The sequence below is a fragment of the Heterodontus francisci genome, chromosome 8 (genome assembly GCF_036365525.1).
Source record: "Heterodontus francisci isolate sHetFra1 chromosome 8, sHetFra1.hap1, whole genome shotgun sequence".
Classification (NCBI taxonomy): domain Eukaryota; kingdom Metazoa; phylum Chordata; class Chondrichthyes; order Heterodontiformes; family Heterodontidae; genus Heterodontus; species Heterodontus francisci.
Genome location: NC_090378.1, coordinates 70,039,110 through 70,052,266, shown reverse-complemented (window position 1 = coordinate 70,052,266; position 13,157 = coordinate 70,039,110). Strand labels below are relative to the sequence as shown.

At 45.6% G+C, this 13,157-nt stretch overlaps 1 protein-coding gene across 6 annotated transcripts in view; it reads left to right on the top strand.

Moving 5' to 3' along the window:
* The window catches only part of lepr (leptin receptor), a 165,123-nt gene extending 160,137 nt beyond the window's left edge, over nt 1-4,986 (top strand). For all 6 annotated transcript variants that reach the window (XM_068037296.1, XM_068037298.1, XM_068037297.1 and 3 more), the window contains one exon: nt 991-4,986. In XM_068037296.1, coding sequence (XP_067893397.1) covers nt 991-1,863 — 873 coding nt within the window. In that variant the 3' untranslated portion in view covers nt 1,864-4,986. The remainder of the gene's footprint in view (nt 1-990) is intronic.
* Nucleotides 4,987-13,157: the final 8,171 nt, after the last annotated feature.

Below are 13,157 nucleotides of genomic sequence, written 5' to 3'. Positions count from 1 at the left end.
CGGGATGTCTGCAGTGTTAGTGGTTGGGCCTTGATGTGTATTTGAGGGGTATGTTGGGAGGTTGGGAAAGGAAAGAACATCAGAGGGCTTTGCAATATGTTGACTGGGCCTTGGGATGCAATTGGAGTGGGGGTTAAGGCCAGGTGGAGATCGGGAGTGTTCTGGAGGTCAGAGTTGAAAGTGAGGCCAAAGATCTCTGGATTAGGAAAGATTAAGATGAGTGCTAACTTTTTTTTAAAGTTAGTTTTCCTGGCCACAATCAGCACTGGTTCTGGCTACCTCAGGCGCAAACTAAAGTTGCATCTTTATTTGCATATGTTAAAGGCCTAATGCCCACTTCTGACGTGGGTAAATGACGCCTCTTGTTTGGCCCTTACCAAATTGGCACCTTGCACGGCCTGCACCAGAGTTATGTGCTGCAGAGCTGATGCTATTTTCAACACAAAATGGCATCCATAGCAATGAAAGGCCAGGTGCTACGGAGCAAAATTTAAACTCCTTTTAGTCTAAAGAGCACTTTGTAGCAGGCTGTTGAGATAATGTGACCAAAGTTGCTTTTTATGTTGAAGGTATGGCACTGAGACTGAGATGTTCAAATGGTGATTCCTTCTGTCAGTGCTGTCCCTGTTTGTTTGTCAGCTTCTGGGTACATTGGGGAGCCAGTACGAGGGAAGATATTTCAGCTGTTCTATTCAGTTATGGAATAGCTTTTAAATTTATTTCGGTTTTCTTTTTTAATTATTCTGATGCAAATCAATGTGTGAACAGTGTCTGATGGTGGAAGATTAATAAAATGTGACAGATAATATCAGATATACTATCCCAATGGAACATAATTAATAAAAAATGATACCATTAATGGCTATTGATCTACTACTTGTAGAACAGGAAATATTTACTGTGGACCTCAGCAACAACTATAGCTAATGTATCTCTGACTTCAATTTGTAAATCCTAAGGCTTTTACAAATCTTGTCTTTTGTATTGCAGTCTGGTACTATTGCAAATCTATTTGGGAAACACCATCAAGAGGTGATGCCTGTTGTCCCACTCCTTGTAGAACCAGAAATATTTGCTGTGGCCATCATAGAAGAGATTACACAATATGAAGAAGGCAAAGGTGTAATTGCTGTGGATTCTGTAGATGAAACAGTTTCAACGCTACATCAAGACACATCTAGTCTTCATGCTCTTTATGGAAGTGATGGTTCACATGATAAAATGGAGCATGATGTGGAAACCACTTATGCACAGAACACAAGGCAGATAAACATTGAATATTCCAAACTTATGATAGGAGCAACAGTAGATCCCCTCTGCAAAAAGCAAAAGTGCATGAGCAGCTATTCAGATGAAGGCATGTATTCAGGCAATGAGACTGATACTTCAGGCAATGAGGCTAACAATCTATGGGAATTTGACAACCAGACTCTCTTGCAGCTAACACCATCTGATGAAACCAAATCACATTCTGTTAATTCTTCAGAGGGATTCTCTGAACCTCAGGATCAAGAAAGCAAAGTCCTTCATAATGGGAATGACCAGGAACTGGATTTTTGCTACTTAGGGCAGACATCATTTGAGAACAAAACAAACAGTGACACCATGGGTCATAATGCCCAAGAGCTGCCATTTCTGGAAAATTATTCGTCAGTGGAGTTTCAGGATCCATCTGAAATTTATTCAATATCTTACCTGGATTCATTGCTGAAATTCAGCCTTAATGAAGGTCATTCTCCTCCGATGGCTCTCAGGTCATATATGCCTCAGTTTCATACAAAAATATATAAGCACTCAAAAACAGCCAATACAGAAGACCAAATATCATCTAACCATCTTAAAGGCTTTCCTGCAATTGACTGAAGTTTTTGCCTTTGTAAGCATTATATTGTGAACCTTGTTTTGTGTTCTCTCTTTAAATCCATTCCAAACCCAGGATGTGTGTGTACCTGAAATACTGACTTTCCCATGTGTACTAAACACTTCATACTTGCATTCTTTTTAATTTGTGAAACTAGAAAGAGTGGTAGGACACATTGCAGCAAATTCATTAAAAGCCACAAAGATAAAAAAATAAATCAGCAGGTAATGGTGCAGTGGAGCCAAACTTCAAAACTTGCAGGAAGTAAGTTCCATTGTTTTGAAAGCATTAACTAAAAAGCAAGGTGGTGACATTAGTCTTGATTTCAACCGAGGATGCAGGAAGGAGAAAGCACATTTAGGATGGCAAATTTGAACGTAACAGTAAAGTTCAGAGGAGGAATGGCAATTTAGGATCAATAAACTTAGAGGCAGGAAAGATTGTGAAGGGGTCAAACAGAGCTTGCAGTCTAGAGGCTATCATAGTATGCCTTCTCGTGGCCACCTCAATGGTTAGAACAGTGTTAAGTCTGACGAAAGTGAATGCCATTATTTCATAAGTGCTTTGCAGTGCATAGAAATGTGTGCTTACATTATCAGATAGTAAAATAAATACTGATATCATTTCTGCTTTAATCATGTGGTACACAAATGGAGGCTCACTGTTCATGTGCTAGTACCTTTTCATTCACAGAATAAGTATTAAAAAATCAGTTCATGCAATTTATATATGTGAGCACTCTTCAATCTGTTTCGTTTTTACGTACAACAGCTAATAAATTCTCTTTACTTATAACAAGTGCCTTAGCACATTTGTTTTCTTCTAACCTTTTAGTACAAGGCTATGTATCTTTCTATGTCTTGATTCAAACTTGAGTGTGATATCTTGAGGGATTTGCCCAGTTGCAGCCTACATGTACATTTAGGTACCAGCCTGTGTAGTGCAAGGCAGAAAGTAGCAGATTTGGTTCCTGGTTCATGCTGAGTTAGCTAATCTCCAACACTTAACCTTGGTGTCACTGGGCAAGAGAGGGGAAAAATCCGCTGATTGCTATTCAGTGACTTCTATAAGAATTTTAGAGATACAGCACTGAAACAGGCCCTTCAGCCCACCGAGTCTGTGCCGACCATCAATACCCATTTATACTAATCCTACACTAATCCCATATTCCTACCACATCCCCACCTGTCCCTATATTTCCCTACCACCACATGTGCATGTGCATAAATTCCAGGGAGGACAGAATCAGACTTGGCTGTGATCCTTTCTTGAATTGAATTGCCTGTCCCATACTTGCAGTCCAGCCAGACATGAAAAATAACATTGAAATTAAGATACCAGCAATCTACTAGCAGCTGTGGATTGAACTCCACCAATAATCAGTGTCTTCAGGAGAGGAGAGATTTGGGAAAATGTATGCAGAGTAAACAAATATATGCCAATTGTGTAACAGTAATTGGCGCACAAAAGGACAGGAGAAAGGTTCTAGTCCTGTCAATTCAGGAATGTGTTCTTTCTTATGTCTCATTTATGCTGCTACATACTGATTCTTGTTCTGCCCATATTCACCCAGTTCTTGTTGGTGAGTTTTTACACGAACGATGAACGAATTTAAATTGTTTGCTTAGTAAAATTACACAACACTGGTGCAGGTCACCACCATGACACCTGGCATAACTGTCTTAAATTTGCTTCAGTGTAATGTTGGAAGTGTGGCCGATGGCCCATTTTATGCAACGCAGTTATGGTGAAGTTGCATGGGTGGAGTGGGAGCAGTCGGAGGAAATTCCCAACCACTAACCACATATCATGGAATTTTTTTTCATTTTTTCCCATCTTGTTTGCTTTTTCCTCCAAATAATGTTTCTTCCTTATTAATTTCCTTCTGTTTATCAGTAAACACTTTGCAAGAGCTGGAGTTCTTGCTTAAAGTTACAAGCATTTCTGCTGCAGCTGGTTTATTGGAAGCTGTCAACAGATCTGACCACAAGTGTGATGTGCAAGTCACACATTGGGAAGACTCATTAAAAATTGTCCTTTGTAATCCAGAATAAGCAACAATCTGAGTTCCTAATAAATAGGGGAAGTACTGTTGTTGGGTTTGCAATAGTAAAATGATATCAGCCAGTAGTATCTGTTCTTTTCCTTTCCCCTCCCTCAATACAACCCACACCAGCATTACTTGGATAAAAAGACAAAAGTGATGCAGAAAATATCAGAAATGAGCACTTACCCATTTAAATATCCATTGATTTGTATTTTTATTGATGTGCCTTTTGTAAACAAATACATATTTCCTATATAAAGCAAACATTTACATAATACTATGTTTTTAGAAGCATTAAGAAAACAAATGTTGGAACAGTAATGTGGTAAAGTGTTTATTCCCTGTTTTCTTTCCTTTTCAAATGAGACAACTGCAGTTCTTGAAACTCATGGTTCCACTGAAATGAAATGCTCTTGTACATTATGTAGAAATGTAAAAGTGCACCTTATAGCATGGCTGGAATGTATAACATTTTGTACAGTTTTTTTAATATGCACTGTATGACAGGTTTGATTTGTGTGTGGAGAGTTATTTATAATCCTTTTTAACATTATGTGTATAATTGTGTTTTAGAACTTGTTTGGCTTGTAAAAGCACATAGAGTAGAATTCTATTATCAATGTGAGCATTTTATTCATCCATATGATATGGGTCACTTGATGAATATTACAGGTGAGCTGTTTTCATCAAAAAAGTTATTTTTGTTTGAGAAATGGAGAACAGTACACCATGGCCGGGATTTTTCCCTTGGTGGACTGGAGCTGTCCACCGACTGAAAAGGCAGTGGCGAACCCGCCTCTGTCTGGCCTGGGGATCCGATCCGCATTTTGTGGTTCCCCGGCCTTTAATTGGTCTGAGGCGGGACATCTGCCCGTTTGAGGCAGGAAGTCCCGCCTAATGGAGCTGCCGGCCAATCAGCGGGCTGGCAGCTCTCTGTCCCAGCAGTGCCACCGGAAGCTAAAAGGACTGCAGCTCAGCCATTGGGAAGATGATGTTGGGGAGCCTGGCGAACCAAGTTAAGTTTTTGGTGCCTCACTGGGAGTAATCGGTCAGGCCCTGGCGAGGCAAGGGTGGTCGATGGGGGGATGGAGGGCGTGTCGGGGGTGGTTGGGACAGCAGGGGCAGCCTCCGTCGGGCACAGGGTGCCTGATCATGAGGGCCCCCCCCCTTCCAGGCCATCAGAGTGCTGCTGTTAACTGGCCACTTATTGGCCTGGGGCGGGCAGGCCGTTTTCCACCACAGCCGTCCTGCATAAGGTGGCAGTGGAAGCGAGAGCGGGCCGAACCTCCCACTCCATTTTACGCCCCCCTCCCCCCCACCCTGCCACATTCCTGCTCTTTGTGGGGGTGTGAAATTCTGGCCCATTATTATCTTGTAGATGCTGGAGAGAGTGAAATTTATGATCCACTGCAACACAATTCATGTGATAGTGTTGTGTATTTGTGAACAAACCAATGTTTTTGCTGATATCTGTTTTAATGTAGACTGTTCCCTTCTATTCTCCATTTTGCTATGTTCCAAAACCCAACTGATAGTTCAGTGCCAGAGTTTCATGGAGGAATGTCCTTTTACTCTGTGAACAATTTAATTAGTCAATAGTCCTTTACCTTTCCATACCAATGAATTTTCATTTTCAGTACAAAATTGTATAAGATGGCAAGAATGCCATTGAGACCACTGCTTGAATGTAAATGGAAAAATTAGATTCAAAAATTTGAAATAATATTGTGGTGTTCCTGCTGTGCCTCAACCAGGATGTCCTTTGAAACACCATTGACCTAAGGCATGTTTGGGGTCAAAAAATAAATGGCACACTTTCTTGTTCTTTTTTTGGTCAGTTGGGTGTTTGGCACATTAGAAAAGCCATCACTCTGTTTTGAAACCTCTAAGTTAAACATTTATATCCACCGCGAGAGTTTCTGTTTAAGGACAGAATGAACACTCTGTTGCCATTGGGACATATCCCACTTTTCTGTATCAAGAAGTTAAGTGCACTGTGGCAGAACCAGGGATTAGGGAACACTACTCATTTCCTCCCCACATTTCCCCCCACCCTGGCAGGTGTTGAACAGGTATCAGAGCTCCTCATTAATGGCATGGTGAGCAGGACAACTCACCATAACACATGAGTACTGTGTCACTATTGTCCTAATTACAATGTGGGTGTACACAATCATCTGTTAAATAGTGGTGCAACCATTTGGAGGTATGGATCTTCAGCAGCAGCTGCAATGATTGTCTGCAACCCAGTCTCGTTAGCATTGAGCCCTGGATATATGAATATATCTTCTTCCACCCAACTTCTAAGTATTTTCTTCTAGCAGCTGCCATCCCTAGTCTCAGATTTTACTTACTCCATGCCCTCATATGAAGGGCTTTATCAGCGACACATGGGGCTGAATTTTACCAGCCCCTGATGTCGGGGGTCATGGCAGGGGGGCCCGGAAAATACTTCCAGGAAGACCCTGCCCCATTTTATAGGTGGCGGCAGGACCTCGGAGCTTGCCCCCCACCCCCCCCCCCACCCCCCGCGGCTCAGCAGCGGCACCCCAATTTAAATATTCAAAGCACTACTTACCTTGCCTCATTATGCATCCCGCTGCCTCTAGCTTCTCCATTCAATGTCTTCCGGTGAACGGGCACATCTCGCATGCCGTCCTGTTCGCGACTTATAATAGCCGGCGGGACAGCAGTTGCAGTCATCGGAGCCTTTGCAGCTAAGTCTTGCGAGACGGATCTCAACTCTGCAAGCATTTTTAAGGAGGTGGGAGGGGGGATGGTATTACTGGGGGCACAACGCAGACGTGTAGTAAGGTACTGCGTACCCGCCCTCCATAAAGGTTGTCCGCTCTGCGCCTTTGATTGTTTGTGTGAGTGAAGGAGTAATGGCACTCCAGTCACCCTGTGTGGGGAGAGTGCCAGAAATGGTAGGCGTGTAAAGGTTATCTGGCTGGTAGGCCAATCAATGCAGCTATTACAATCTGAATATGGTCATGCTGTGCCACTCTTAGTGGGATCTAAGATGAGCAATGCCATGCCACGCCACATAGTTGCTACATGAAAGCACCTGATGTACGAGTCAACATCATTCTCTGCCCTGTTCGGTAACTTTAAGGAAGTGAAGGAACCGAGTGTAATTGCAACTTGGAGATGGGGATGGCTCACCCTATATTCATTGATCCATTTGTCTTGAGGATCCATATGCAGTGCAGGCAAAACCAGCAGGCAGGTGCAGCCCACGTAGAGGCCTCCAGTTGTATGCACATCAGCTCCTAAGGAGAGCTCGCCACTACAGATCACCATGCATCTACAGGTCCCGCATGACATCCCTGCAGATGTCAGAGCGCCAGTGTCAGAGGTGACTATGGATGTGGAGAGAGCGGTGATGCATCTCTGTGCCCTACTCAACGATGATCTGCAGTCCATGGGCTTCGTTGGACGTCCTATGCCTGTGGCCCTCAAAGTAACAGTGGCTCTTAACTTCTATACCTCTGCACCATTTCAGGGGACCAAAGAAGACTTTTGTGGGGTCTCACAGTCAGCAGTGCACCGATGCATCAGGGAGATCACCGATGCCCTGTACAGGAGGTGACTATGTCCGCTTCATGACAGACCTTGAGAGCCAGGTCCAGAGAGCCATCAGTTTTGGCTCCATCACGGGATGCCCACAGCTGCAAGGGGTCATAGATTGCACCCATGTGTCCATTGAAGCTCCCGCCTGGCGACTAGCTGCATAAGTAAACCATAAGGGATTCCATTCAGTCAACATACAGCTGGTATGTGATCACCAGAAGCGCTTCATGCAGATCTGTGCCAGCTTTCTAGGCAGCTGCCATGACGCCTTCATCCTGCGCCAGTCCCAGGTGCAGTTGCTGTTCACTGAACTGGCTCAGATGAAGACAAGGGCTGCTCCTTGCAGACATGGCTCCTGACACCAGTGAGACACCCCACCACTGCTCAGAGGAGAGATACAATGCCAGTCACAAAAGCCACTGTTGAGCAGGCGATAGGCATGCTGAAAATGCACTTCAGTTGCCTGGATAGATCAAGTGGTGCTCTGCAATATGAGCTGGAAAGAGTAGCTCACATTGTTGCTGTCTGCAGTGCTCTGCACAACTATGCACTCAATATGGTGGAGGCCATGCAGGATGAGGAGAGACATGAGCACAACTCCTCCTCAGAAGATGAGGATGCTGAGGACACAGCAGGAAAGGCGCATGGGAGAGCAGCGAGCACCCAGGTGCCGCATACAGGGCAAGCAGCGAGCTACGGATGCACAGCAGCGCCTTATTGATCAAAGGTTCTCCACTCCATAGGAAACACCATGAGCTCTGCAAGCCACACAGCACCCTTGTTCACCTGCTGTGCAGCAGTCCACATCTGCAACATCTTTCTCTCAACCATTAGAGGCAGCAGCAGACTGAGCCATTGTCCATGTTACTGCATCCGTGGATAAGCACGAGTAATGCTGGCATGGCAATGATGTTATTCCATACATTGGAAGTTCTGAAAGGCCAATGATGTAAAGGGATGAGATGTGGGCTGTACATACTGGCACACGTCATTCATACAGTAAAAACGGCAGACATGTTCGTGAAGAACATTTAATGATATACTTATTTACATTGTTGTGGCACCCGTGCACTCCCATTTGTGTCTGTGCTTTTATTAAACGCTTATGGGTGCTCCTTTGCGGTGCCACCTCTGTGCTAGCACCTGACTGGAGGGAAGCTGCTGATCAGATTGCCCTTTGGCTGTGGATAATTTTGGCGGTCATCCTCTGTGTGCACGGAGCCTGGAGGACCCTGGCTGGCTGGGGAATCCTGCATCAGCGCAGAACTCTCCTCAGACATCATGGCTGCTAGAGCTTGACTCACCGGTGGAGGGGCCAGTGTCCACATTGGAATCACCTTGAGGGGGTTCCCCAGGTATGGCGCACAGGCTTGACTCCTCCATCTCAGGGCTCATTGGAACCCCTCTGCTCTCCTGGGAAGGATCGGGGCAGGGACAAACTCCATGCCCCTGGTCCCTCTCTCGCCTTGCCACTGCTGATTGGATGTCACAGCCATGGCGAGGGTTGGCAGGTCAGCACAAATCAATGGAATCTGGCTCACCAAGAGGACTGCCACCATCTCAATGGTTGACACCAGGAGTTCATATGCCTGTGACATGGCAGCTGTCATGGCCTGTATGGACTCCCCCATCATCCACTCAAGACTGCACAAGGCCTGTGGCATCTCTGCCAGATATTGCCAGCTGCAGCTCCAGCATGCCCTGTGCTGTCGACAGCAGTGGGTCATCAGTACCCTGGTGCTCAGCATAGGCCTGGCCACTCACAACCCTCCGACTGTCAGGGGCCTCAGCTGTCACAGCCTCAGTCAGCTGCTTGGGCACCTGTGCAGTGCTCTCACCGGCTTGTAAGGCCGAACGGATACCCACTGAGATGACAGTATCTGCGCTGGGTGGAAGGTGTGTTAGTGTCATGGGACGCTGCTTCTTCTTCGGATGTCTCTTTCTCCAAGGTGTGGGAGGTGTCGTAGGGCGCCAGGGTCAATTCAGAATGCTGACCTGGAAGATACAATGTTCGTCAGTGTCAGTCTTGATGTTGCGCATGTCACGATTATAACAGCATTGTATCGCACAACAACAATTTCTTAGTGATCATTGTTTATATCACGTGAACATATCTTCACCCAGGACCCCGAGGTCTACGTCACTGAATGAGCATTCCACATGAATTGCTCAGATCTCCAGGGCCTCCTCCTGAGCGTCTGTGAGCCTTCTAATGTCTGGCACTCCTCCACATGTACGACTGGCCTTCCTTGCATTGTGAGCCCTCTTCACCTGGAGGAGCAAGGAGGCAGATATTAAACATGGCTGATCAACAGCACGACACATGTCTTAAGCGGGGTGCTGGGCACAAGGGTGGGGGCGCTCGCTGTGCACTACTGAGTGAGGCCACTCATGTAGGTGCCATGCTCTGAGCAGCAGACAAGGGTAAGTTCTGTCTTACATTCTTCCATTTTTGTCATGTATTTCCTCCCTGTCCAAGCCCCATGTCTTTGGCATGGCAGTGGCACACATGTGCCACTCTGTGTGGACACACTCAGTTTCAGTACAGCCCTGATCTAAAGTGCCACTTACTTTTGCGAAGTGCAGCAGATCGTTCATCCTCTTTCAGCACTGGACCCATTCACGCCAGATGGCCCCACAGCTACTGACCTCCTCTGACACCTCCAGCCAGGCTGCCTTGGTCAGGTGGGAGGGCCTCTCTTCTTGCCATCGCTGGGGAAGAGGACCTCCCGCCTTGCCTGCACAGCCTGGAGCAGAGTGAGCAGGGAGGCATCACTGAACCATGGGGCCACCCTGGAACGCCCCTCTGACGCCAACTTCAAACTTTTGGGGCGTCCAGACAGAGATGAGTTTTCTGCAGATAAGGAGTTTTTTGCTTCTCTCAGCAGCTCTGTTCTGGCAGTGTAGGCTTACTGATGTGCTGGCTGCCCTTTAAATAGGAATCCAGCACCTGATGCTCACCTGACCTGACGCTGATACCAGCACCGGATATCCACCCCCTCCACGTCATTTGTGGGGTGGGGGGCGATGCATCGTGTCTATTATAATGAGCTGCCTTGTTAAATATTGTGGTGGTTCTGCGACTGGCAGTAGCCGCGCCGTCGAAAACTCAGCCCATGTACTGCTGTGAGACTAACTCGCCTTCCAAAGTACTCAGTGACAGGTTGGAGTACACTGGAGCCTTCCTTTCCTGCAGCCATCCCATTTTTAACCACGTCTACCTAACAGCTTTGCCCAGGCGGGAATTTGGGCTACAGAAAACACATGTTGTAGGCCTAGGAATCCTGAACCATGAAAGAGAACTGTTTTGAGCACAAATCATGTATACTGTCCCTGAAGAAAAGCAAAAAAGACAAAAGTGCTTTTCACCTCTTCCCAGGATGATCCCTGTTTTCTGTTTCTTGTCAGAATTGGGTACTGGTATGAATTAATAATTTAAACAGATGCCTTGTATCTTCCTATCAGTACCTTGAGTTTCTCTTCTTGGGCTGTGATTCACGGTATACATTTTTGTGTTCATAGGAACCTCCCTATATATGGACACTTCAAATGTACTCTGCAACACTGAGGATATGCATGCCTTACACTATTCTATTCAGCTGTCTCAGAAGGCCAGCTTTATATGTGCTGGTGGTTGCTGGCATTGTTCTTTCCCCCACATCCTGCTGCAGAGAGAACCATTTATAATTCCATTAATTACTGTCTGTAGCAGTTATCTTACAGTGCAGAGTCCAACTCTTCCCATTGAACTGGTTCATTAGGGCATCAATCAAGCAAAATTCCACAAAGCTGCAGTAATTCATAAATTTGTCTAATCCCAGCTAGCCTGGAATTTACCCTCCAGAACTGGAAATGCCCTCTTACTTTAGCACCCTGTCTATTTTTCTTTTAATGGGCTGTAGAGAATCCATTCTCACCCCATGCTGCAGTAATCTCTTCAAGTGGCCGATGACTATGAAAAGACATAGGGCAGGATTTTATGCTGCTTTGAGATGAGCACGGTGGCGAGCGTGGGGGGGTGGGGGGTGGCAAACAAAATGGCAACGGATGCCGTTCCCGATGGTGTCCTGGCCCTCTGCCATTTTGTCTGGGGCAGCGAAGGCTGAGGATGCACTTCCTACCTCCACTCCAATTTTGTGGAGGACGGAGCGGTCTGCCACCACCTGGTGGCCTTCTAGTGGCCTCAAGGGGGTCCCTCCTTTGGGGGCAATTCCTGGCCCCTGGAAAGCCAACCCCCCCCCACCAAGACCCCCTCATCCTCACCTACCCAACCCCCCAACTCCATTTTCCAAGGTCTTGATTATCCTTTACTATGTGTTGGCACCAAAATGAGATGCATTGCCCAAACATGGCCATAGAAAGGCCTTGTACAGCCTATGCAGTTTTATATTGCATTGTCCTAGAACTACAAGCCGAAACCCGATTTTGTCTTCCCAATAGTCTCATCTCACTGCTTATGGATATTTTTAATGATTAGTCATCTGACCCCCATGTCTTTCGCTTGATCCATTAGTGGGTAGGAATGTACACTGATCCCACAAGAAGAGCATCTTTGTCATAACAAGGTTATGCAATGACATTGCAACTTACATTGCAACTAGATGCTTGTCCAGCAATCAGAACTTCGCCCCAGACCTATTTATATCTGGCTCCATAGGCCCTTCAACTGTATAGTAACCATGTAAATGATGTTATGATCGAGGCGGGAGGAGTGCACTGTCTTTTCTAGTTCCACTTCTCCACAGGTCACAACAGCGATTTAAATGTTTACCTAGTTGCCGATACGGCCAATCATATACTCTATTTTATTTATCCCAGAACAAAATACAGGAACCAAGTTTCTTTAATAAACAACAAAATTATCAGTTTATTATAAAACAAGACTTAACCAGTAACGAAGCAAAGCATTAACACACTGATTAAAATATGAAAGTTCCCTTTTTAAAAATTCCCCAACTACACACACACACATTGGAAACAATACAGAAATTCACTCTGCAGAGGTCTGTTAGAAAAAAAAGAGGAAAAAAAACTACTTTGGCTAAATACTTGCTAATTTTTGATGAAAAAGGAAGATATGGAAGGAAGTTAGATTATGATTAGAGATACAGCACTGAAACAGGCCCTTCGGCCCACCGAGTCTGTGCCGAACATCAACCACCCATTTATACTAATCCTACACTAATCCCATATTTCTACCAAACATCCCCACCTGTCCCTATATTTTCCTACCACCTACCTATACTAGTGACAATTTATAATGGCCAATTTACCTATCAACCTGCAAGTCTTTTGGCTTGTGGGAGGAAACCGGAGCACCCGGAGAAAACCCACGCAGACACAGGGAGAACTTGCAAACTCCACACAGGCAGTACCCGGAATCGAACCCGGGTCCCTGGAGCTGTGAGGCTGCGGTGCTAACCACTGCGCCACTGTGCCGCCCTAGTTGTCTCTTTTTTGGTCTGGCATCCGGGTATATGGAGATAGGTCACTAGGATCATTTCAGAAGCAGTCCATTCTAGAGATGTCAAAAATTATTCTAGGAGAAATTTGACATCAAGTTTTTTTTTCTGCCAGCACACCCTTGAATCGCAGGATATTTTTTTCAGCTCCTCAGGAGCTTTATGGCACCAGGGATTTTTTTTTTTCACACTGGATCTTGGCAGGATTTCTTCA